Source organism: Periophthalmus magnuspinnatus, chromosome 7 (genome assembly GCF_009829125.3).
Source record: "Periophthalmus magnuspinnatus isolate fPerMag1 chromosome 7, fPerMag1.2.pri, whole genome shotgun sequence".
NCBI classification, from domain to species: domain Eukaryota; kingdom Metazoa; phylum Chordata; class Actinopteri; order Gobiiformes; family Gobiidae; genus Periophthalmus; species Periophthalmus magnuspinnatus.
The window spans coordinates 28,843,222-28,868,717 of NC_047132.1; the positions used below are offsets into that span (position 1 = coordinate 28,843,222).

General features: G+C 44.4%; 1 protein-coding gene across 1 annotated transcript in view; it reads right to left on the bottom strand.

Moving 5' to 3' along the window:
• Positions 1-15,594, bottom strand: part of LOC117373460 (contactin-3-like) — a 102,687-nt gene extending 87,093 nt beyond the window's left edge. The window contains exons 1-2 of the mRNA XM_033969494.2: positions 15,540-15,594; positions 13,945-14,080 (exon numbers count right to left, since the gene is read on the bottom strand). Of these exons, the coding sequence (XP_033825385.1) occupies positions 13,945-14,080; positions 15,540-15,594 (191 nt within the window). The remainder of the gene's footprint in view (positions 1-13,944; positions 14,081-15,539) is intronic.
• Positions 15,595-25,496: the final 9,902 nt, after the last annotated feature.

Here is a 25,496-nt window from a genome sequence, read left to right on the forward strand (position 1 = left end):
CAGAGACGACAAGAGAGGGGCTTTGTTCTTTCCGTCACCCCTGTTACGTGATCACAGCAGGTGACCGCATTACACTAATACTAACAATGGAACAATTAGCATTTCTTCAAATAACTGCAACACTTTAAAACGCAGTGTTAATTTATTAAGACAGATTATTCAAAGTGTTGCTCTGCCACCTCTCTGCTTTACAACTACTAAAAGCACTGATGAGTTCAAGAGGCTTTTAATAGTATTTATACGAAGGAATACGCAGAACAGTGCCACATCTGGGCTAATATCGTCCACCACAGAGTCGGAACAGCCCGATCCTTACAGGAGAAATTGTACAAGTCATCACTTTTTGCATAAGTGTACCCCTGTAGATTAGGTTATCATCGTGTAAGTGGAAGCCGGGGAGGAATAATCTTACGATCTAATTCTTCAGGTAACACACTAACCAGAATAGAAGGTTAAAAGTTCACGGCCAATTCGATTTTGAAAGGTTTGATGGTCTGCCAGCTGCATTTCTATAGTGATGTTTGTTTCTACGGAGAGATAGTGTTGTCACATTACTGTTTTTTATGCTAGTGAGAATGCTAAATATTAGTTTTGATCATAGACTGTTTATATAAATGGACGTAGCTAACCTGCTAGCCACTGCGCTCCAAATAGAAAGTGAGCACGTGCTTCTGTGCTCATCATTTTAAGGCTCGTTCGTCTTAAAATATCCGTATTAACCCACTCTACCTGATCCCACGTCCGTAAATAAAGATATGAGCATAAGTAACTGTCAAGATCCCAGTCTGTCTGTGTTTTCTGCACTGTCTTTCCTCGTCCTGTCTGCGCCTAGAACTGGGCGGAGACTCTGGCACGGTGTTTCTTTATGGTTATGGTCATAGTAACTCAGTCGGTGTTTCTCGTTTTTCCCCAGATCCCGTTTCTTGGACCGACCTTCCTACGACTCTTTCAAGCACCTCAGCCTCCGACCCAGCTCCTCCAACCAGCATTCACGACCTCTTGTTTGTAATAAACTCTGTTAAACCTTACTCCGAGTCTGTATCTTTGATCCCGCAGACGTTACAACAATCACAGACAAATCAAGCGCCTTCTTTCCCCGTTTGATTGACAGCGTTGCTAAGCGTCCACTCTATCTTAAACTAGCTGTGCAAGCAGGAAGAGCCGTTATCTTCAACAGCTTCGCTCCAGATCGGCTCTTTGGTTACGATGATACTCACAGTCGGAGTTCCCAATATGGAACTTGGCTCGAAATGCGTCGCTATACCTGCTAGCCTCCAAGAGATAAATTTGACTGAAGCCAGATGCTACAGGTGACGTCACACTCAATTAATCCACTTCTTTACACAGACTATGGTTTTGATATTATATTGGTTTTATATAGATCAATATTTTCCTAAGTCTATTCAGGAAATGTCCAACTGTGTTTTATTATTTTCAGTATCATACTAGCTAAATTAATTTCCACTTTTGATAGTTTTAGTATCTAGGCCTATTAGCATCTGAGTACCAATTTCTCAGACATTCCTACTGCGAGACGGCGCATTTTGAACAAAGTGGAAGGTAAAAAAAAATCTCCTTTTCACTGAAGGTAAACGCTCTTTCAACTGAAGAACAGAGTCTATATATCTCTGAAAAGAATCCGCCAAAAGGCTCAGATCACACTGCATAGTTAGACAAATCTTCTGAAAAAAAACAAAATAAACTCACCAGTGTTGCTAAATTCACAAATGTTACCCTAAACTCGCCAGTGCAAAAGGAAATACAACAAGGTGAATGTGTGCGTGTATATTTTCATTGGGCTCTATGTTGTGATCAAAGGTGTTTGTAGTCTGCTCTGAAACACGCCGGTGAGTTTCTGAGGTTTTAACAACATGGCACGTTTTATGGCACGATATAAAAGAAAACCTGTGAAACCAACTAATCTTGTGACAACATGCAATATCAAATGTGTACCTTGTGTGGAGTAAAAGTAGTTATACAAACTCACTACACCAAAAGAACTACGGTAATTCCCCCAGTTGCTCCGGAGCATATGGACCACAGTAGTAATACTAGGATTGGCGGAGTCTATGGCAGATATTGTGCATTTTTATATTGCTATAGGAACCCATAGGGGAACCGGAGAACTGTGCAGCCGAGCAGCGCCCTTTTAAGTAAAAGTTCAGATTTTTGAAGTGTGCTCACATGCACTACAAAGTTACTGTTTCACCTGAAGTTGACTTATGCTATAACACTGGATAAATAATGCAGTGAGGAAAAATGTATGCTTGAAATACTTTGAACAAATATACATTTTTTTTGCAAACATAACTAGATCTGCTGTTAAAATGAGCTTAATTTCCTTTTTAGAACTTTAAGTGCAAATCACAAATAGCAAAGCAAACACACATGAAATACACTACAGCTTTATTCATTTAAATTTACAATATTCAACTTTTCTGGTGTAGTCTGCTTGTTTCAATGTTAACACTTCGTCTTGAATGTTCTATAATGCTACAGTTGCTGAAAATCCCTTGAAAACCTGCATTCTTACTGTGAATGGTGTTGCCTTTCCACTGTTCTGACCTGTAACTTGGCTTGAGGCACTAGTTTCTTGTATCCATGGAGATCGATACGTTTAACACCACTCTAGGGAAAGCAATAACATCTCAATGGAGACCAACAGTTAGGGGAACCCACGGAAGTATAATGAGATCTAGAAGGTGAAGCCAAGATGGCGTCGTATTGTTTTCAATGGTCTGCGCTCACTGGCGCTTGGGTCCAAAAATAATTCTCTCTTCGGCATTACTCCCTCATTACGGACTAGCACCTCTCACCACGAGACGTCAGAATGAGAGCGATAGCTGCTAGAGCGGAGCTAGCGCAGGCTCAGAGCGGGCTAGGCTAAGTCTTACAAAGCTAACTTTTAAGCACTAAATGTTCATGTTGTGAAAATAGAGAAGAATTGCTGCAAAATCTGACCTTTGTGGAAGCTGTGGATGCTCTGTCAGAACACGGGTAGTTTGAAGTCCTAAAAAATGCATTATGCTCCGTCTCATGGGAGCTGCCGTACCTATGGAGCGGCCACAAGTCGATCTCGCCCCGGGACACAGGGCGAGTGTCTTATCCAATACTTATAGTAGATTTATAGAGGAACCTGCATCAGAAACATTACATAGTGCATTTTTAAGCATAACTTTGAATACCAAATCGGCTTATGCTGTAATAAAAGTATTTAGATATGTGATTTATGTTTACTAAGTCACCTCTTTTCGACTGTGAAGTGTCTCTACAGCTAAGTGATTCTTTGAGCAGGGGGTGAGTGATTGAATAGAAGCTCCAAACCCAATTACTTCTGTTGACTCTGGTTTTGTGCAGATGTGTCACTGGATCACCAAACCGGGCAAAAGCACAAGTACAGAGCCACTGGGGCGTAGACAGAGGCCAGAGAGGGTCAAGTAAAGGTCAAAGTCACTGCGAGTTTGAAATAAGACTTTTATGATCAGACAGGATGCTTCTCTATGTGATTTTTATAATGCGGCGACTACACAGCTTGTCTCTTTGTGAGTCAGTGACAGGGCTGGCAGAAGAACGGAAAGTACAGATCTCATCCAAGTCATTTTTCTTATCTCGCAACGGTAAAGAAATGGAGCGCCCTGACAGAAAAGTAAAGGTTCTGGGGTCTTTCTGTAAAAGGTACACTGCTCTAGTAAGTAACCAATCGCGTATCTGCTGAAGAGCTGCTGAAACTGTAGTCACTATAATCGAAAGTTAAAGATTGTTTTTTGTTCTTTAGTAATACCAATCATTTTGCAAATAGTTAAATAAAGATTATAGCCTACGGTAAATGGTCACATTTTTATATAGCGCTTGCTTTTTCACCTTCAAGGCTCTCAAAACACTTAAACTCCATAACCATTCATACATTAACACTGGGGTGAAGAGAGGTTAAGTGTCTTGCCCAAGGTCACAACAACCACATTTGTTGCAGCTGAGAGTGGGATTTGAACCGCCGACCTTCAGATCAGTGGACAAACACTCTACCAACTGAGCTACTGTGGCCCTCTATTGACAGAAGAAGAATCTGTACAACAATAACAGACAAACAAAGCGCCTTCTTTCCCCGAGGTTGCTCCCACTCAACTAAGCAACAGGTTTGATTGACAGCGTTGCTAAGCGTCCACTCTCTCCTAAACCAGCGGTGCGAGCGGGAAGGGCCGTTAACTTCAACAGCTTCGCTCCAGATTGGCTCTTTGGTTGCGATGATACTTTGTCGGAGTTCCTAGCCTCGATGAGCTTCATTTGACTGAAGCTGAACGCTGTGGGTGACGTCGCAGTCCCTTAGTCCACTTCTTTATACAGTCTATGGTTTTACACTAGTTTTCATCAAAATGTTTCTGTCATGATGTCAGTTTCCCTGTCCTCCCGTGCTCTCTCCCCCTCCCCTACCTGTGTGTCTGGAGCTGGGTGGAGTGCCTGACTCCTCCCGTGCACACCTGGGGTGCATCAGCCTAATCACCACCACCTGCTGCTGAGTACAAGAAGGCTTGGCAGTCTACACTCGGTGCCAGACCGTCCGCGTGTAAAACGTGAATGTTTCTTGCTAAGCTTTGTTATATGGTACTTTCCGGCAAATGCTCATTTGGATTTATGCACCCTCCAGATTCCTGCCTCTACTCGCCCAGCTCCTGCCGCCACGTTCCAGTCCCGGTATCGCTTCCAGCTCGTCTTGTCTCCTGCTCGTCTCGTCCCCTGCTCGTCTCGTCTCCTGCTCGTCTCGTCTCCTGCTCGTCTCGTCTCCTGTCCGGTCCTGGTCTCTGGTTTGTCACCCGCTCCCCGCTCTGGTCTTCGTCTGATCCGCCTGCCCTGGTACCGCACCTGCTTCTATCCCCGTCCTGGTCCTGTCCTGCCCGCCTCTACCTGCACCGCACCCGCCTGACCCGTCTCCCGCTCCCCGGTTCCTGTACCTGCTCTTGTGACCTGTTTAAAGACTGCATTTTCACCGCTGTAAATAAACACTGTTAAAACTGCTCTGGTCTGCATCCTTTGGTCCTATCCGCACCGTTACGACAGAACGGTCTGGCCACTATGGACCAAGCAGGCTCAGATCCGGACCAGACGCGCCGCCTCACGCACTCTCACCCCGAGGCGGTGCTGGGTCAGCATGAACAATCCATTCGGACTCTATTGGAGCTAAATCAGACATTGTCCCAGCAGGTGGCACAGCTTAACCACCAGGTGGCCGCGCTCCTCGTCACCCCGCCTGCTGCAGCCGGAGCGCCGCCACGCCTCCCGGAGCCGAGAGGCACGGATCCGGAGCCGTATGCTGGACAACCTCACCTCTGTCGCGGATTCCTGTTCCAGTGCGAGTTCATGTTCCAGCAATGCCCTTCTCGTTTCAGCTCGGGGGCCACCAAGATCCGATATATATGTGGATTACTCCGGGGCAGAGCTCTCCAGTGGGCAGAGGCGCGCCTAATGAAGACGTCTGTGGATAGCCTGGATTTTAATGAATTTGTGTCCACGTTTAAGCTGGTGTTTGACCACCCGCACTACCAGGACAATGCTGCCTCCCGGTTATTGACTCTCAGCCAGGGCTCCAGGACGGTAGCGGATTATTCCATTGAATTCTGGACACATGCGGCGGAGCTGGACTGGACGGACAGCGCGCTGCGGGCTGTGTTTGTGCGGGGCCTGAACGAGACTTTGAAAGATGAATTGGTTTCCCGGGACGAACCCCCCGACCTGCGGACCCTCATCTCCCTCACTCACCGTATAGACAACCGCCTACGGGCTCGTCGCCGAGAGAGACGCCGGTCACCGGTCCCGCCGGAGCCACGCGCTGCCCCGCCCCCGCCGGATGAGCCCATGCAACTCGACAGGACCCTTGTGTCGGCCGAGGAGCGTCAACGGAGGCGTCGTCTGGCCGGGGCTTGCCTCTACTGCGGTGAGCGCGGACATTATGTGGTCACTTGCCCAGTTCGGCCAAAAGGGGGGGCCCACCAGTAGCACTGGGAGTACTGGTGGGCGAGCAACACATCCTGGACTCTTCTAATAGACTGCGGCTCAGCGCCACCCTGTGCGTTCGCACAGAGACCTTATGCGTTTCCGCCCTTATCGACTCCGGGGCTGAGAGGGACTTTATTGATGCCCAAGTCGCGGAGCAGCTCGGGGTCTACCTGGAGCCCCTCGAACGCCCCTTAAATGCCCAGGGGCTCAATGGACGTTTTCTGGGGCACATCACTCACATCACAGAACCTGTCACCGTGATTCTGTCCGGCAACCACCAAGAGAACCGTCAGTTTCATGTCCTGTCCTCCTCCGCTTCTCCTCTGGTCCTTGGTTACCCCTGGCTACGCGCCCACAACCCTGTTTTCGATTGGGCCAGGGGCGGAGTTTCGGGCTGGAGTCCCGATTGCCACGCCAAGTGCCTTCGGTCCGCCCTCCCTCCGGCCGGGAGGTCCGTTCCTGTCGCTGATCCGTCCCCAGACACCCCCAATCTGTCCTCGGTGCCTGCTGAATATCACGACCTGGGGGAGGTTTTTAGCAAGAGCAAGGCCCTCTCTTTACCGCCCCACCGTCCATATGACTGCGCCATTGACCTCCTGCCGGGTGCCCCACTACCATCTAGCAGGCTATATAACCTGTCTAAACCTGAACGCGAGTCAATGGAGGACTATATCCGTGGGTCCCTGGCTGCCGGAATCATCCGCCCGTCCACTTCACCCGTGGGAGCGGGGTTCTTCTTTGTGGCTAAGAAGGACAAATCCCTGCGGCCTTGCATTGATTACCGGGGTCTGAACAATATAACTGTAAAGAATAAATACCCGCTTCCCTTACTGGACTCGGCATTTACGCCCCTCCACGGTGCGACCATCTTCTCAAAGTTGGATTTGCGGAATGCGTACCACCTGGTGCGCATCAGGGAGGGAGACGAATGGAAGACGGCCTTCAAGACACCCCTGGGACATTTCGAATACTTGGTTATGCCCTTCGGTCTCACCAACGCCCCTGCCGTTTTCCAAGCCCTCATCAACGATGTGCTCCGTGATTTCCTTAACCGATTCGTCTTTGTTTACTTGGATGACATCTTGATTTTCTCGCGGTCCCCCCAGGAGCATCATCAGCACGTTCGCCAGGTTCTCCAGCGCCTCCTCGAGAATAAACTGTTCGTGAAAGCTGAGAAATGCGAGTTTCACGCAGAGGAGGTCAGCTTTTTGGGCTTCATTGTGGGGCGGGGCCAAGTAAGAGCTGACCCTGAAAAGATCCAGGCTGTCACTGAGTGGCCCGTTCCTACCAGCCGGAGACAGCTCCAGAGATTTATCGGCTTTGCCAATTTTTATAGACGTTTCATCCGGGATTTTAGTAGGGTTATCTCGCCCTTAACTAAACTCACCTCTCCTGCTTTGCCGTTTGCCTGGTCTCCTGAGGCGCAGACAGCCTTCGAGAAGCTTAAGAGACTATTTACCTCCGCTCCCATCCTGCACCAGCCCGACCCTTCACGGCAATTCATCGTGGAGGTCGACGCCTCCGACTCGGGAGTGGGGGCCGTGCTTTCGCAGAGGTTCGACCCCCACAACCGCCTCTGTCCCTGCGCCTTCTTTTCCCGGCGATTGTCCTCGGCCGAGGTCAATTATGACGTGGGGGATCGGGAGCTCCTTGCCGTAAAGCTGGCCTTGGAGGAGTGGCGCCACTGGCTCGAAGGGGCGGAGCAACCATTCATCGTCTGGACCGACCATAAAAACTTGGAGTACATCCAGTCCGCCAGGCGCCTCAATCCCCGTCAAGCTCGTTGGTCCCTCTTCTTCAGCCGCTTCAACTTTCTCCTCACCTACCGCCCCGGATCTCGGAACGTCAAACCCGATGCCCTCTCCCGCCAGTTCGCCCTGGAGGATAGCCCGGTCACCGCAGAAACAATTATTCCCTCCTCGTGTGTGGTGGCCGCGGTCCATTGGGATATCGAGGACACCGTCCGAGAGGCCCAGACCAACGACCCCGACCCAGGAAACGGCCCTCCAGGTAAACTGTTTGTTCCCGATTCTGTCCGGTCTCAGGTGCTCCAGTGGGTCCATGCCTCCCGTTTCGCCTGCCATCCTGGTGCCGGTCGCTCTCTCTCCCTCCTCAGGAGACGCTTCTGGTGGCCCACGATGGACACAGACACCCGGGCTTATGTCGCCGCCTGCCAGGTATGTGCTCGGGCCAAGGCCTCCCACTCACCCCCTTCTGGTCTCTTGCATCCTCTCCCAGTTCCTCGTCGCCCTTGGTCCCACATCGCCTTGGACTTCGTGACGGGCCTTCCCCCTTCCCAGGGGAACACGGTGGTTCTCACCATTGTGGACCGCTTCTCCAAGGCCGCCCATTTCGTTGCCCTGCCTAAGCTCCCCACAGCCAAAGAAACTGCCGACCAGCTGACCAGTCATGTCTTCCGACTCCACGGCATCCCGGTGGACATCGTGTCCGACAGAGGGACCCAATTCACCTCTCAGGTATGGCGGTCTTTCTGCGACGGTTTGGGGGCCACGGTTAGCCTCACGTCCGGGTTCCATCCACAATCTAATGGGCAGACGGAGCGGGCCAACCAAGACCTGGAGTCGGCCCTACGGTGCACAGCCTCCGCCAACCCCGCGACCTGGAGTACTCACCTGCCCTGGATAGAGTATGCTCACAACTCCCTCGTGAGTTCCGCCACTGGTATGTCCCCCTTCGAGGCATCGCTGGGATATCAACCCCCTCTCTTTCCCACGGAGGAGAGGGACCTCGCCGTCCCGTCTGTTCAGCGCCATCTCCAGCGCTGTCGCCGGATCTGGAAGAAGGCCAGGGCGGCCCTTCTTCGGGCTGGAGCGCGCACTAAGGCGACGGCCGATCGCCACCGTGTCCCGGCGCCCGTATACCAACCTGGCCAGATGGTTTGGCTCTCCGCCAAGACGGTCCCGCTGAAGACGGACTCCCGTAAGCTGTCCCCCCGATTCCTGGGACCGTTTAAGATCATGAGGATCATAAATCCATCGGCGGTGCGCCTCCAGTTACCCCCGTCTCTCCGGATTCATCCGACCTTTCACGTCTCCCAGGTTAAACCAGTCCGGACCAGCGACCTGTGCCCTCCGGCCGATCCCCCACCGCCCGCCCGAGTCATTGACGGCCACCCGGCGTTCACCGTCCGCCGCCTGATTGACGTTCGTCGCCGTGGTAGGGGCCTCCAGTACCTCGTCGATTGGGAGGGTTACGGTCCGGAGGAGCGATCCTGGGTGCCCAGGGCACGCATTCTGGACCCCGACATGGTGAGAGACTTCCACCGCGCTCATCCTGACAAGCCTGGGGGTCCACCAGGAGGTGGACCTTAGGGGGGGGGTACTGTCATGATGTCAGTTTCCCTGTCCTCCCGTGCTCTCTCCCCCTCCCCTACCTGTGTGTCTGGAGCTGGGTGGAGTGCCTGACTCCTCCCGTGCACACCTGGGGTGCATCAGCCTAATCACCACCACCTGCTGCTGAGTACAAGAAGGCTTGGCAGTCTACACTCGGTGCCAGACCGTCCGCGTGTAAAACGTGAATGTTTCTTGCTAAGCTTTGTTATATGGTACTTTCCGGCAAATGCTCATTTGGATTTATGCACCCTCCAGATTCCTGCCTCTACTCGCCCAGCTCCTGCCGCCACGTTCCAGTCCCGGTATCGCTTCCAGCTCGTCTTGTCTCCTGCTCGTCTCGTCCCCTGCTCGTCTCGTCTCCTGCTCGTCTCGTCTCCTGCTCGTCTCGTCTCCTGTCCGGTCCTGGTCTCTGGTTTGTCACCCGCTCCCCGCTCTGGTCTTCGTCTGATCCGCCTGCCCTGGTACCGCACCTGCTTCTATCCCCGTCCTGGTCCTGTCCTGCCCGCCTCTACCTGCACCGCACCCGCCTGACCCGTCTCCCGCTCCCCGGTTCCTGTACCTGCTCTTGTGACCTGTTTAAAGACTGCATTTTCACCGCTGTAAATAAACACTGTTAAAACTGCTCTGGTCTGCATCCTTTGGTCCTATCCGCACCGTTACGACAGTTTCTAAAACTATTCAGGAAATGTCCAGTTAACAAATGTCGTACCCCAATGAGTTAGAGAAAAGAATTCCTGTCCGTTTTGGATTATGGGGATGTGGTGTACAGACTTCAGCTTCTGCTTCGAAACCATTGGATCCACTATTTTACTCAGCCCTTTGTTTTATTACAGGTGATGGATTTGTAAAGTGGGTTGGCCATCACTGTTTGTTAGAATAAAACAGCACTGTACGAAGTTCATCTATAAAGGACTACTTCAAAAACTGCCAGAAAACCTCACCTGTTTGTTAATCATTGATACTGGAACATTTAACACCAGATCACATGATGCATAAGGCTAAGAACGAGCCGCACCAGAACTGAGACGGGAAAGAGGTTTTTAGCTGTTTTGCTTCACTAAAATGGAAGAAACTCCAAGGAAAAGCAAATTTGGACACGTTGGTGACACAATTGCAATTGAATAATCTGATAACAAACTTTCATACACACACCTGCACTTGTTTTTGATGTTTTATATGGACTTATTTGTGTTTGATTGTTTGTGTTGTATTTTAAAGAGGGCGCCCATGAAAAGGAAAGCCCAAAGTGCTCCCCCTGTATAAATAAAGATAAATAAATAAAATTGTGTTCTATTATTTTCAGTATCATACTAGCTAAACTTAATTTCAACAGCATTCACTAGTTGCAGCTGGAATCCCACGTCGTAGAGAGTGGGATTTGAACCACCAACCTTCAGATCATTGGACAAAAACTCTACAAAACTGAGCCACTGTGGCCCCCTATTGAAGAATCTGTACAGTGTCGTCACGGAATCAAATTTAATTTTGATTCTGAAACTACGGAAAAGGCTTCAATACTCCGATTTTAACCCGCTTTTATCCGCCAATAGATCAACACCATTAAAAGGGAAACTTCTAAATCACTTTTCTCCTTTTTTTAACAAAGTAGTTCATTTCGTTTTTATAATATAATATAATTTTTAGCATCAATTATTTCCTGGGTTCGCTTTGGTTTACTGATAGTCTTGCTTTTATTTTAATAAGCACTAGTGGAGTTTTTTAATATCTCCATTGTATTTTGTATTACGCAGCACTTTAGAAACAGTTTAATACTCACACTATATGCGCTATATCAATAAAGGATTGGATCGGACATGGAGTTTCTTTCTAATAATGTCCTTTTTTTTTTTTTAAAGGCGATTGCAATAAAAAAGTTTCCAGGTCAAGTAGAAGTTGGGTCACCATCCCCAAACTGTTCCCTTTTATGAGTTTGGTGGAAGTGGCTGCTTCTATATGTGATTTTTGTTATGCAGCTACACTGAGGATACTATGGGATCTCATGTCTTTGTGAGTGACAGGACTGGAAGGAGAAAGGATGGAAAGAGTGGGGGCCAATTTACACTTCAAGAGCAGAGCTGCGGAGGTGCTGGGGGCATCGGCAGCCCATCCAGAAGACACAGCAGAGTTAACATGCTCCTCTCACCTTTAATCACTCCATGGTAATGCCTCAGACTTAGATTCGGGGTGGGGGGAGACTACTTGGAAAGCCCTGGAATAATGAGAACACGCACTCGCCGCATCGGTACCATTCGGCTCACACGGCCACGAGTAATTCCAGCAGTGAACACCAAAGACACTCGTAATCAATGGCTGTTGGTTGCGACCGGCGTTCCCATTGGTCCACGGGTGACTTTACAAGCGCGCAACGATCATTAGGATGCTTCACGTGTGTCGCCGAGATAGTATCAGGCGCGACTGCGGGCAGATTGGCAGCGTCTTTGTCAATATGAATTAGTCCGGGGCGCGGTGATGCTACTGCTTAAACTAAAACACATTACGAGTATCTGGAGCGCTGGTGCTGAAAGGTTACGCTTTTAAATAAACTACTGTGAACTTATGGTACTTTTGCGGTGGATTCAGTGTAACGGTTCATCTCCTTGGTGATGCTACGTCTTTACTTGGAATGTTTGTGCAGCATTAAACTTGTTGCGTAATCGATTACAGGTGGTGCTTGAAATAACACTGGGAATCGTGCTTTTTGTCTGTGCTGTCAGTGTTTGTCTCTATGCAGCCATATTAAATTCCCTAGTGGAAAATTCCAGGTAAAGCAATAACATCTTCATGGAGATAAGCAAGTGGCAGACGCTATACCAAAAAAGGTGCAAAGTCCATCTTTAAAATGCATCTGAAATCGCAAACCCAAACACAGATTTTCAGACAGAACTAAATCACAGACTCCTTTTTGGCTCTGTAATTATTGACAGCGTTTTAAACAATCCCATTTTCTGACAACTCAGAAAGGCAACTGGAACATGTAACCCTGGTGCTAATTGCAGCATGCACACAGGAAATGAAACAGGAGTGGAATTAAAAACAAAATTAGTTGGTTTTTTTAATTCTACAAAAGTGGGAAGCTTTTCAGGCAACACTAGTTTTTTTTTTAATTCAAGGTTTTAACTTTTTAGATTAGTAAAAGTAATGGCTTTGAATATATAACGTCAGATTTGATGAAGAAACCTGTGTTTTGTTTGTAGCATCGTTAATTTAATTGTCTTAAAATCGTAGGGTGTGGGGTTGTTGAGTCCAGTGCGGTGACCAGGGGCAGGGCTGTAACAGTGGCCCATATGGAGAGCACTGGATTTGGGACAGATGCTCTACATGCTCCACTCATAAACATTGTTATATAACAGAGAAATAATAGAAATAATTTAAGAAAATATATAACTTACAATCATGAAGGAATTTGAATTTTTTGCAGAAGTTTTTTTGTAATAATATTTTAAAACTGTATAAATTCTATGCTCCACTCATAAACATTATTATATAACAGAGAAATAATATAAATAATAAAAAATATATATATAACTTTCAATCATGAAGGACTAAGAATTTTTTGTAGATTTTTTTGTAATAATATTTTAAAACTGTATAATTTCTATGCTCCACTCATAAACATTATTATATAACAAAGAAATAATATAAATAATACAAAAACATATATAACTTACAATCATGAAGGAATTAGAATTTTTTGTAGCATTTTTAGCGTAATAATATTTTAAAACAGTATATTTTCTGTGCTTATGAGTGCTCCTGGCTGTTTGCAGTGAACCCTAAACATTTTATGGTTGCCAAATGGTTGCCTTAAGTACAAATGTGTTAGCAAGAACTTCCTGAATGAGACCCGTTGTTGTTTAATCGTGATCAAAACTTCCAAGACAGAGATGTATCTACACAATTTCCAGTTTTGGCGAATTGGTTTCTAAAATAAAAATGCTAGTCACAAAGAGGCTCGTTCACGATTTTGAGTTGATCACAATTCATGTACAGTGGTCCCTCGTTTAACGCGGGGTTACGTTCTAAAAATAACCCGTAATAGGCGAAATCCGCGAAGTATCAGCTTTATTTTTTACAATTATTCTCTATGTTTTTGGCTGTAAAACTCCTCACCACACACTTTATACACTTTTCTCACACAGGCGTTAACATTTTCTCACATTTCTCTCTCATTTAAACTCTCTCAAAGTTCAAATCTTCGTAGGCGCCTTTGTCGGTGCAGAACGTTTCATCGACATTGTGGGTTTTGTCGGGGAGAAAACAAATTGCAAACGTACAGCACTTCAGAGTCACACTGCGATCCAACGTTTATGTAAATTTGTCTGAACACATTCTGTACTGTACAGGAGACACGGCACGGAGGAGACTGATGGACAATGGTCTACTGTCCAACAGCCAATCAGGACGCAGGACACAATGCACGATCATATGATTCAACAGGCCATTTGCTTCTCCTGATTGGTTAGCTCCATGTCATTAGCGCGTGAGTCTGACCAATAAGAAGAAACCGTGGAAGAACAGTCAGCGGTTGAGCATAAAGCCGCAAAACGCACAACACGACACGCAAAACACATTGTCACATAGATGAGATTTTTAATCGTTCTACCTGTACTGCGGCGGCGGGCTTCCCTTGGCGTCGCAGGTCAGCGTCGCCTCTTCTTCGATGGAGTCCACGGGGATGAAAAGGTCTCCCGGCTCCATCCTCCAGCTGGGCCCATGGAACGACACACTGTCCAGACACTCTGTCACACACACACACACAGATTTGAGCGCAGAGCTGCAGTAAATCGCACGTTTGATAGGAACAGACCTCGAGTGACCCTAAAGTAATAACATTCAGGCATAGGGAAAGTGGAGTTCTATGAGTACCGACTCTGTAAATTTCACATTATCGACTGGGCCACAAACTGTCTGCTAAAACGGAAAGATAAAGTAGAAGTTTTTTAAGGTAACGCTGGTTTTAGCTGTTTAGTTTTCAAGGTTTTTTTTTAATGAGACTGTTAAATTTGTTACGCTTTTGTCATTTTTAGCACCGCCTTCTCGGATTTGTCAATAACACATAAAAAAAGGCCAATTTGCAGCTGTTCTACGCCGACTTAAAGCGATCGTCAATTGTAATTAGAGTGGCCCACCTGCCCCTGTCGTATTCTCACGTATCACCACTAGATGCTGTCTACGTTACTGCGGTCTGATAGTATTTTTCCCACTTTGGGATGCAGAAGAAGTCCAGAGAGCACAGGTGAGTCAGGGGAGGCGCGGGTAAGTTTCATATCTGCAATTTACTGCTGAAAAAATTAAATAAACGTACAGATGGTAGCCTTAAAGAGTTTTGAAAAATATTTATAGCTGACTAAAAGCTGCTTTGTGGTTGAGTTTTGATTTAACTGAGCAATTTTCTGCCTCGTTCATTTCGTTTCCACTGTCCTGACCTTGTGTGCCATATATGTTATAGATCAAATTAGGCTCTTGTCAGCATTTTTACGCTCTATAAAAGCTCACATTGGGCTGTCTCTTTGCAGTCTGGCTTCCTTCTCCAATAATGTTTCCTAGACAGACGCAGAAAGTGGATTGGACAAGCTACTACAAATCCAACTTGAATCCAGCTAAAGAAAAGACGAAAAGTATGTGTAAACCAGGGGCGTCATACACATTTTCACCGGCCATATCAGCAAAACGGTCACTTTCACTCTTTTTTTTACTTATTCATTAACTGTCTCTGTGCTTATTTCTTATTCGAGTTACAAATATTACATATACATTTCCATAGATGTAAAAATATGGCTGTATAACTGTATCGCCTGATAAACTGACATTTTAACACAGCCAAATCTTTTAATTTATCTTGTTGTGGGCCACATAAAATGACGTGGGGGGGCCACATTCAGCCCGGGGGCCTTGAGTTTGAAAAGTGTAAAATATTAAGTCGTGTCACTGCGTTCAACTGGACTCATCTGTAAAGCTAGATTTCGTTTTTAAAAAAGCCTAAAAAGTATCCAGTTAGCGGGTTACGGATTACACATGGGAGAAAGATGAAGACCGCAGACTCCGTGTTGTGAATGGAAGTCAATATCAAGGAGTGTTTCTTTAAATCAACTCCAGCCCTTCTCTCTCTCTCTCTTTCTCTCTTTTTCACTCGTCGCCGCACAACTGTAAACGTCTCGCAATGTGAAAGAATCATTACTCATGTAAAAAGGTGGTTACCTGCCAGACAGTCCATGATTGATAACAGGAGAAGCTGTTTCCATGGTAACGTCATCTTTGGCACCCAAGGGCAAAAGCGGCTCTCATCCAATAAGCGTCTGAAATGGCACTCGTGTCGTCGCGCAGAGGTGAGCTTGACCTGTTGAACAACAAGTTTCTCTCTTAATGTGAGAATGACAGTGACCCCTGTCCACAAAATAAATGGGCAAATTATAAATATGCATACACGGATTTTATCTTCACAGGGAGTTTTAACGTTTGTCCTGGTTTGTCCCTATTTTGATCATGATTTTTGTAGTTGAATCCTGGTATATAGGCACAGCATGGATTGCATTACTACTATGTCAACTTTTTTATTAATTTATTTATTTTTTGTATTTATTTATTTATTTCATTTGATTTATTTATGTATTTTTTGTTTTTATTTTTTTCATTTTATTTATTTATTTTTTCATTTTATTTATTTATTTTTTCATTTTATTTATTTTTTGTTTTTATTTTTTTGTTATTTTCATTTTATTTATTGATTTATTTATTTGTTTTTATTTTTTTCTTCATTTTATTTATTGATCTATTTATTTATTTTTATTTTATTCAGTCATTACATTCAAATCAAACATTATTCAGCCCGTATAAGGTTGTACATAACATTTCTATCATAACCAAAAGGATTTAAGTAAAAAAAACACTTATAACCTCCAACCCATTTTAATAATAACACAGAAAAAACTATAAACCACGACAGTTCACATGAATCATTCCTGAGTGTAATTTTCACAAAGTAATGTTTTATACTGTTCCTCTTTTTAAACGTTTCTGTTGTGTAGGATCTTTTTAATTTATCATCGAGGTTGTTCCACACACTTAACCCCTCGAACACAAACACAATGATGTTTTTTACTGGTTCTAGTCGTAATTTTTTTTAATATACCTGTTCGTCTAAGATGACATTGACTCTTTCTCCGTTTGAATAACATTTGTAAACAAGGAGCTTATGATTATTTGCCTTGTACATCATTACGGCTGAGCTCATATCAACAAGATCAAACTATTTTACTAGTTTTAACTTAACAAAAATAGCATTTGTCGGTGTGAGACAGTCTGCTTGGTGAACTATTCTAACGATCTTCTTTTGGAGTAGTGGACTTATACAGTATATATATCAATACATGACATATGGGACAGTGAGTTTTGGGCGTTAATATTGATCTTGGGTACTTTTTCTTTGTGCAATTGGGAAATATTTGGTTATTTTTTTATACTATAACAAGATTTGAGCTGTGGGAGGTGGAATTACAAACTTATAGACTCATTATAGACACAAATTAACTAAAATTTTCTACGTTTTACTTTTTGGAGGGTAATTCTGCTTCATGGTTTGGTTTCAATATTATCGTTTATCGTCTATATTTACTTCAACGATACATTAAACTTCAAAATTTGATATATTGACAGGCCTACGGGTATGGTCCAGGTTTAGTCCCAGGTTTAGTCCCAGGTTTAGTCCCAGTTTAGTCTCAGTATATATGTGTACGCAAGTTTGAACACAGCCAAAAAGTTTTATACTAATCCATATTCACAGAAGAGCGCACAAAAGTGATGAGCCTTGAAAATCAGTTTGGAAAATGATATTCGACATGAGTTGTTTAGCCCCTTTTCACTGTACACGTTCCATGTTTTCATTAATCCGAGGAGCTGTCGACACAAGTAAACTTTTAATGTAGTTTTCTCACCCACTCACTTTGTGTCAGTATTTTTCCCGTTCCTCAACCCAGTGGTCTAGTTTTTTCTCTCTATTTTTATGCAAATGCTGTTATTTTGAATGAAAGCATATGCAAAATTTGTCATCATTAAGTATAATCAACCAAATAGTTTTTTTGATTTATTTCACTTATGCGACTGTGCCACACTTCAATCACTCAAATGTAATAAAAGTAACACCAATAATACTGCAATCAAAGGCAAAAGTTACGCAATCTGATTTCAATATTTTAACGTGGACACAATTTGTTTGGCTTTGAAACTGTAAAACACAACTCGCCAGTTTCCAGGGAAAATGTCATTTTGATAAACAAATGAAGTCTTTTTTTACCCTCCTGCCAAATGACTGTATTTTGTGTTACTTATTATACAAAAATGATGCATCAAATAAAATGAAACAGAGTGAGTCAGAGTTGAAATGAAACACTGATACACTGTTATATTGCATTGCCCACATCTCTGGAAACGATAAGGTCTTAATTCGTGCGCCTCATTCTCACATCCACTATCTCATCAGACCAAACCCAGACACAGCGACAGTGCCCCGTGGAGCCACTCGCGTGCACACAGATACGCCAGTGTTGATACCAGAGGCATATGGGGGGACGCCCGTGCCAATATATTATAGGCTGGGCTCATCCTTCACTTGGACGGATCGGCTCTGTGGCTGCCTGAGGAGAGACCTGGACCTGAGAATTGGGTGTCATCCAATCAATTAGATTCACCCACAGCAGCATGTGTCTCCACCGCACGCTGCGCTGAATCAAGACAGCCTGATGAGGAAGCCATTTCACCCCAGTCCATAATCAAGGGCAAGTGCCTGTCTCTCTCTCGGTGCAAATTGCGACGCACCCATTTCTCGCACGTGGGCTCGTAATGATGCAATTATGAAATGTCAAACAGCGTGGACATGCACATGGCAGGAGTGTGTACTCACAACACACAGGAGGCAGAACACACACAGTAGTAGAGTCAGGGTGGCACCTGCAGGGGTCTAAGGTGCACGCACTTTTGCACCGGGACTGAACAGGGACTAAACCAAGGGTAAGCAAACTATGGTCCGGGGGCCACATACGGCTCGTTGGGCTTATTAATCCGGCCCACCGAACGTGACCAAATTATGGCGCACTTCAGATACGTCAACTTTGTATTACTCTTTTATTCTCTTATCAGCCCTTCTGCAAAAACGAGCTTATCAAAGAAAAGAAAAGTGGATAGTGAGCGGTGAGTGTTTCATACGGACTGGACAACAAAATATTTTTCACCGAGGTCCAATCAAAGTACCAAGGCAAGTTTTTTGCTGATGTTCAAATTAACAAAAGCTAGCAAGCCTTTCTCTGACGGCGAGTTTTTAAAAGAATGTATTTGGAAAACAATTTGTACAATGAGCCTTGGATATTCATGTTTTGCTACATGTTACAGGCCAAATCTGTAACGTAATACATACATAAATACATATCCTGGCCCCTCTGTCAAATTTTAAAACCCATTGTGGCCCATGTTTTAAAAAGTTTGCCCACCCCGGGACTAACCCCAGAAACTAGGGTTGGTTGATATTGACACTTTCACATTTTTTGCCTCAAACTGATAAATCACAATGTTCATTTCATTCAATTTTATAACCACATAGTCACATTTCTTCCTTCAAAGTCTGAACTCTGCTCCTAATCTCATACTTTTACTGACAGGACTGGCTGTGAACCTCTTGATTACAAAACCCCAAGTATTTTTGATGATTACAAATGAGAAATAATTGCAGAAGTCTTCCACTTAACCACTACTTAAAGCAGGGGCGTCAAACACATTTTCATCGAGGGCCACATCAGCAAAACGGTCACTCTCAAAGGGCCAGATTTAATGTAAATAAACTCCTTTTTAACTCGTTCATTAACTGTCTCTGTACTTATTTCTTATTAGAGTTACAAATATCACATATACATTTCCATAGAACTACATAAACTGACATTTTTAGACAGTCAAACCTTTTAATTTATCTTGTTGTGGGCCACATAAAATGACGTGGGGGGGCCACATTTAACCCGGGGGCCTTGAGTTTGACACATGTGAGTTAAAGCAACAGTATGTAAATTTCTGGAGATGGTGCATAACTGGCATAATTCCATGGAAACACACAGGACACCCTCCAAAAGGTCAAATAAGAGTCAGGTTTGTGCAGATGCAAGCCTGCTCTTAGTTATAGACACATTTTTTCTGTGTTTTGATTTCATTTTGGTCAATAATTTAAAAATAAATAACATACTTTGGCTTTAATCAGAAGTAAAACCGCGCCAAACCACGTCTCCATCCAAACCAAACAGGGTTCAAACCAGGACCAAACCAACCCGAGTGTGCGCGCACCTTAAAACATAATCGCTGCTCCTCACATGGTTCCACTCTCATTCTCTCAAGAGGTGTTCGAGATATATTAAGGCCACAGACAGATAATAACAGCAGCTGCTAAATGTCATCCCTCTGCCCACACGCGCAGCAAAGCAAACATTTAAAACTCCCCGGCACTGCGCTCACTCACTCTCTATTTAACACACATAGGCGGTGATGTACGGCTCATTTGTGGCCTGATCCCTGGTTCACAGCGCTACTTAAAGAGCAGCTAATTGTTTGTCAGCTGCCCCCTTGGATGTCAAAATCACACACGTGGGGTCTGAGCATGGATTTCTCTCCCAAACCTTTCATGTTTTTGGCTCGTTTTTTTTTTTTCAAAGTCTGCGAAATTGGATTGGTACGCTGGCTGTCATGAAACGGTCCTGGATGCCTCACTGATAGGTCCTCTTTTCTGTTCAAACCGCCGCCACCTCACGACCGAGGGGATTGAGCGGTGCGTGCGGAGGTACAGCGCAGCGGTATAAGCCTTCCGTCGACTTTGCTCTTTGTAACGAGGTTTTGTCAAGTCATGTGGTACTTTTGAAGCGGCTCTTTTACTGCGAAAAACATTGAGCTTAGCGTCCAAAGGTATACGCGTGTTCTGCAGCATATATAGAGTTTCAAAGTAGTTTTTTTTTTTGCCATATAATCAAGTTATGTCCTCTTTGGCATTCCTCTAACGCCTCCTGTCTGGCAGCTCAGACAGAAGCATCCTCCTACACGAATATTCACCATCCCTCCTTCACATGTCCATCTAAAAAAACGTTACCTCGTCTAACATAAGCTGTCCTTTCGCTTGAGACATTAATAACCACGCCTGTCACGATAACGCATTTCCGAGTGCGATACATTGCAAAAGAGGATATAGACGATAAACGATAATACTGAAGCTAATTTATGCCACTGATAAACGCACGTAAACACTTTTCTACATGGACCATATTGTTAAAAAGCATGAGCTGCGGTAAATAAACAGCACAATATATCTATAATGAGTCAAAGAATGAATTATTGGACTGGACCCTCTGCAAAAATCCTAGTTAAAGATCAAGCGATATGTTTTTTTTCATGGCCGATGCTGATACTGATGTTAAAAAAACAAAGAAACCAATGGCCGATAAGATCTCCTGATATTTTTGGGCCGTTATTGATTATTTTCCCCAATTTATACCATTTAAATTTAGTACAAACTCCCCCCTAAGCCGTTTTTTTTTACCACAAACCTATAATAGAGCTGTGTAGTCACGTTTGTGCAGCCATCTCTTCATATTAAAGTGTTAATATAAAGAGGTGTGTGGCAGTTCTACACAGCAGATCGACCAAAATAAAATATCAGCCTATGCTTGAGATTTAAGGCCGATAGCAGATTAGCTGAACAGTCCAAATATCGGCCTGATATATTGGCCGACCGGTATATCGATCTATCTCTTATCAAAGTACTAAAAAAAATGACAAAAAGTACCCACAGTCGCTCTTGACCCCCAAAAGTTATTGTTCCATCCACACAATAAGTCGATATAGTATTTATTGTGACATTTATTGGTAACTGTATGACGCCAACTCTATGGCACTGGAAAAAAATGTAATAATATAATAATATTACAGAATGTCTGGTGAGTCCCAAGACAGCTCTTAAGAAAAAATAAATAAATCAATAAAATAAATAAATAAATAGGTTAAAAAAAATAAATAATAATAATAATACATAAATAAATAATATCTGTGTAAACCCTCAGTTGTCCAGGTCTGATCCGCAGCAAAAGACGAAGTAAAATAAATAAATAAATCATGATACAATCTACAGGTTTTGGATCAAATAAATGGTCTTGACAGTTACTCAATGGTTTGCCCTAAAGGTCGGAGGATTGATTCCCGCACGGACCAACTTCTGTCGTTGTGTCCTTAGGCAAGCTCCACATTTCCTCTGAAAATGGCGTGTGCGTGAGCGTTGGTGCAGATTGGCAGTCTCGCTTCCGTCAGTCTACCCCAGGGCAGCTGCGACTACAACAATAGCTTAACGCCACCGAGTATGTAGCGAATGAATAATGCAGAGTGTATAATGTATCATATATAGCACTGTGAGGTCTTGAAAGGTGCTATAGAAATCCTCTGCATTATTATTATTATTATTATTATTATTAAAAAAATATGTATTATTATTATTTTTATGTTTTTTTATGGGATTTTATAAAGATATTATTCTGTTTTAAGGTTGTAGCAAATGATTAATGCAGCATAGGCACCCAAATAACACATTCGTACTAGTAACGTACCCAGATGTTGCTTAAATCCTGCAAAAATTGAAAGTCGTCTACCTCCTACCGTCTAATGAAACAATCCCCAAGCGGTCTCAGTCGACACGATCGTAAACAGCTGGAGTTCTAGACCAGGAGATACTGTACGAGCAAATTATACGTACAGTACACTCTTATTACAAACCCTCTGCGCCTATGGTTATCCAAAAACATTCATTCAAAAAGTTTTCTTCGGGCCTGACTTTCAAAAAAGAACTTCCAATACTCCAATCTGCCAAAAGGTCAGCAAAGTGTAAAAAATACAAATGAATTCAATTATTAAATAAACATGTTTCTAGACTCACTCTGGCCTTCCAAGAGTGATAAGCATCTCTCGGGTGAAAATAAATGGGAGCGAAATCAGGATACACCGCACTCACAAAAACCATCGGATGTAGCAGTGTTTTTATTTATTTTTTTATCATAGATTTGATGGCGTATCGCTGCCTTTGCTATGATTCACGTATCCCCTCGTGTTTATATAATAGAGGAAGAAGCAGCTCTTTATATTTAACGCCACTGTTTGTGTGTACTGACAAAGACGTGTTTATTTTCCAGTTACGTAACCGTGATTTATGCAACATAAACATAAATGCATCTATAAATTGTATTAACAGTTGCAGTATTTTCAGGTTTAACTCTGATCTGCTGCAGGTGCACACACGGCAATGCAATTAAGACTTCATTTTACGTAGAATATATGAGCAAAACTTAAGCATTTCAACTTTTTTTCACTTATTTTCACTATAGTATACAGGGAGAAAGTGTTAGTATATACACCCATCATAGCCACGTTATCATATTTCTACTTTAAAAAAACTTTCCACACCTCGAGCCTGTTTGTTCGTACCATCTGAAAACGCCACAGCTCACATAGTCACACTGATGCGCCGCTTTGTACGTCACTTGCTGAACGAGAGCGGAGAATCTCGAGCGTCTGTGTCTCCAGAACAGGTGAAGCAGATGTTATTTCTCTCCTTACACTCACTGAAGCTCCGGGGTTCATTCATGGAAGAAACACAGAAACCCCAGAGCTCCCCGGCACATCGCACCCTGTCTGCTCCTATCAGTGTCAGCAGACCAACCCCCCGCCTCATAATGATTCAGAGCAGACCAGTCACATACCTGTTGGTCATTAACGCTCCTCACACTCACAGGGTCAATCTGCTTTTGTTCAGGTAACACTGGCACAGCCTTCAGCATTCTATAATGTAAAATTGTTTATGAAGTATTTACTAGACTAACAAAGACGTATTGGCACTCACAGCACATCCTTATATAACTGAAGGTTTTTCACAGTAAGGGCCTCCCTCCCTCCTCCCCCACTGTCCTCAAAGGTGTGCCCTTGTCTTTCAAGTGCAGTTTGGTCTGGGGACTTAAGATGAGGCACAGTAAGAGGGCTTTAAAAGCTTTTTCAACAAGCTGCAATATAACATTGAGTATATTAATACTAAACTTGCAGCTAGTGAATAAGAAATCTGACAGTAAAATGCCACTGTGTGCGGTTTGTTTATGGTAAATAACCCTGCAATGCAGACGTGTTGTAACAGAGAGGAAACTGTACAGTAAAACTTATACAGTGGAGGAGTGGCACTCTCACAAGAAGGTGCAGGGTTCAACTCCTGGGGGCATTGGGGCTTTTCTGGGCAAAGTTTGCATGTTCTCCTGGTGTCTGGGTGGGTTTTCCTCAGAAACGTGCATGGTAGGCTAAAATCCCCTACTTAACGTACTCCTGACAAACCTAGATCCAGGTCCTCGGGCTCAGTATTAGAGCTGCTCACTGCTCCTGACAGGCTGCTCATCCGGGATTGAAGGACAGGTCAGGATGATGTTTCTTTTAACAATAACAAGAACAGTACAATTGTCAAATCCATGAGCCGACTATTGTACTGCTGTAAATACTTGTACACATTTTACAGTACACTCCACCTGACGACATGTTGTTTTACTAAACCTCTGATGTATAGGTTTGACCTGGATGACTAAGATGCTCCACTGACACAGATAGGAGTTCACAGGCAGCAGGCTCACAGTGCGCCCCTCCACGCTCCAAATGTAAGACTCTGCTGCTGCGTCTTACCATGGAGATGAGGAGAGAGGCTTTACTGTGAATCACTCTATCACATTCACCAATTCACAACTGACACCAAATGAGAAAAAACAAAAATCTCTACCACCTCCATCGCACCAGGCTGCCAGCCTCCAAGTAACACGCAGCCTCAACAAATAGCCCAGCTTGAAGAGTGGGAGTGTACTTAGTTTGAAGGCCCATAGCTGCATTCATCACTACAGACAATATGCCATAGTCAGTGCAATTACTTGCTGAATAATGAATAATGCACAGGGGAGATTCCACCTGATTGTGGATATACACCTTCTTCTTCTACTACCTTTCGAAAACACAGCAAATCACCACCTCAAGACTTGTCCAAGCTCTGCCAAAACCTTTCTTATGTCAGAATACAGCGTACTTCCTCAAAAAACAACACCAACAACACTTAATTTCCTTTCAAATGCACGTAAATCGACCGGTCTACCTAAAATTCCTGCATAAAATCAAACCAGCACAGCACAAAAACGTGCAACAATACGAAATCCAACCATGTGCCTGCTAAAATGCTTTACTTTTGCACCAACAAAACGCACCCAAAACCTCAAAATAAGTCTCCCTCTCGCTGCTGTGGAGGAATTGTCTTGTCTGCAGCTTCCAGGGCACGTCACGCTGCTCACTGCTCACCCTAAAACAAACAATTATCAGCAGCAGTAGTAATTGATAGGCCAGTTGTAGATATTATATGCGGGTCAGGCTGCTACAGAAACCCCCAGCAGACGTGCACATGTTTAGTTCTGCAGGCTCGTAATGGATGAAAAGCAAAACGTGGTGTCCCTAAACCCATAAACGTGTTGTTTTTCTTACCTCTTTTTTTTTATCTTGAAGTGTCTTGAGACCAGCGCGCACCTAATATCTCAGTCCTCACGCAGAAAGAGGCACGCTGCTCCTCCATGGAAACCCCGTTAGGAAAATTTCGGTCACAATTACAAGGTCGTGCATACAGGTGAAACGGAGCCAGTGGAGGTGGTCAGCCGGAGAGAACGAGGAGCCGAGGCGCAAATGCACGAGTCTCATATCGCGGCTCCTCTCCCTGCTCCACTCCCCACAAAAAAAAAGAAAAAAAAAAAAAGAAAAACACACTCACACACACAACACCCACGTTGTTTTCCGTGTGCCTCAATCACATTTGCAACATTCCTACTTTGGAAACAAGACCATCCGCCTCTTCTTGGTTCCCCCGCATTCAAAAACGTCTAAAAATGATGGTTTGTTTTGTAACTCAGTCCGTTTTCCAGAGAGAAGGAAGGAAAAAGAAGAAGAAGAGGAAGGAAGGAGAAGTGTGCCATACGACAGCGATGGAGCAGCAGTAGCAGGAGCAGGAGCAGAGAGGCAGCCGCGCTATGATGATGATGCTGAAGGTGCAGGAGGAGGCAGCAGAAAGACGCACCTGGTGGGGAAGTGCGCCCC